The following is a 1,640-nucleotide window of genomic DNA, read 5'->3' as shown; positions in this document are numbered from 1 at the left end:
TGGCTGCCCCTGGATCCCTGGAAGCACCCAAAGCCAGGTTGGGTGGAGTTTGGAGTCACCTGGGATGGTGGGAGGTGACCCTGGTGGAACTGGGTGGGATTTAAGGTCCTTCCCAACCCAACCCATCCCATGATTCATCGGGAGCCCCCACGCTCCAGTCAGGGCGTCACCTGCTGCTTGTCCCCTGGCAGGAGCTGAAGGATCAGTGTCCATCCCTGTCCGAGAGCGACGCCATCCGCTGGGTCCTCACCGTGCCRGCCATCTGGAAGCAGCCGGCCAAGCAGTTCATGCGGGAAGCGGCCTACAAGGTGGGGGGACACCGGGGGGTGACCAGGTGGTGACCTTCACAGGGTCTGGGGGTATCCCCGTCCTCCCTCAAACTGAATTTCCAGGAATGGAAGGGATATCGGGCAAAAAATCCTGGCTGGGAGGGTGGGGAGGGGCTGGGCTGGAATTGCCAGATTCCCCCGGATCCCTAGCAGTGTTTTGATGGTTGAGCAGTTGGGTCATTGGTTGGGTGGGTGGGTGGTTGGTTGGGTGGTTTGGTGGTTGAGGGGTTGTGTCCCTGGCTAGGTCATTGGTTGATTCATTGGTTGGTTGGGTGGTTTGATGGTTGGTTCATTTGTTGATTTGGTGATTGGGTCATTATTTGGTTGGGTGGATTGGTTGGTGGATGGGTGGTTGGTTTGGTGGTTGAGCGATTGGTTCATTGGTTGGGTGGCTGGTTGTTTGGTTTGGTGGTTTGGTGGTTGAGGGGCTGGTTCATTGGTTGGTTGGTTGGTGGCTGGGTGGATTGGCGGTTGGATGGATGGTTGGTTTGGTGGCTGGGTGGATTGGTGGCTGGTTGAGTGGTTTGGTGGTTGGTTGGGTGATTCGATGGTTGATTCTTTAGTTGGGTCATTCATTGGTTGGTTGGTTGGTGGATGGGTGGTTGGTTGGTTGGTGGATTGGTGGTTGGGTGTTTGGTTTGGTGCTCGGGTCACTCTTCAGGTCACCATTTGGATATTTGAGTGAATATTCGCGTGTTTGGTGAGCGTTGTGTCCTCCAGCACTCCCCACCCGCTGCGTGCACACCGAGGTGACGGGGATGCGTCCTGGGACTCGCCATATCCCCCGTGCCATCCCCGTCATATCCCCCGTGCCATCCTCTCCGTGTCCCTCATGCCATCCTTGCCATGTCCCCAGTGCCATCCTCACTGTGTCCCCTGTGCCATCCCTGCCGTGTCCCTCGTGCCACCCTCGCCGTGTCCCCTGTGCCATCCCCACCGTGTCTCCTGTGCCATCCCTGCTGTGTCCCCTGTGCCATCCCTGCAGTGTCCCCCGTGCCATTCCCTCTGTGTCCCCTGTGCCATCCCCGCCATATCCCTCGTGCCATCCCCACCGTGTCCCTCGTGCCATCCCCGCCGTGTCCCCTGTGCCATCCTCACCGTGTCCCCTGTGCCATCCCCTGTGTCACCGCGTGTCCCCGCAGGCCGGGCTGGTGTCCCCGGAGCGGCCGGAGCAGCTGCTGATCGCGCTGGAGCCCGAGGCCGCGTCCATCTACTGCCGGAAGCTGCGGCTGCACCAGCTGGTGGAGCTGAGCGGCCGCGCCCCGGCCGGCGGCACCGAGAACCCGCACCCCATCGACTCCAGCTTCCGGC

At 60.7% G+C, this 1,640-nt stretch overlaps 1 protein-coding gene across 1 annotated transcript in view; it reads left to right on the top strand.

Annotated features, from left to right (window-relative positions):
* Nucleotides 1–1,640, top strand: part of LOC130586995 (heat shock 70 kDa protein 12B-like) — an 18,115-nt gene that overhangs the window by 10,409 nt on the left and 6,066 nt on the right. Inside the window, exons 4-5 of the mRNA XM_057387944.1 lie at nt 192–308; nt 1,472–1,640. Of these exons, the coding sequence (XP_057243927.1) occupies nt 192–308; nt 1,472–1,640 (286 nt within the window). The remainder of the gene's footprint in view (nt 1–191; nt 309–1,471) is intronic.

The sequence above is a fragment of the Malurus melanocephalus genome, unplaced genomic scaffold (genome assembly GCF_030028575.1).
Source record: "Malurus melanocephalus ecotype Western Australia unplaced genomic scaffold, MMel_1.1 scaffold_1450, whole genome shotgun sequence".
Taxonomy (NCBI): domain Eukaryota; kingdom Metazoa; phylum Chordata; class Aves; order Passeriformes; family Maluridae; genus Malurus; species Malurus melanocephalus.
This window is presented reverse-complemented; position numbering and strand designations above follow the sequence as displayed.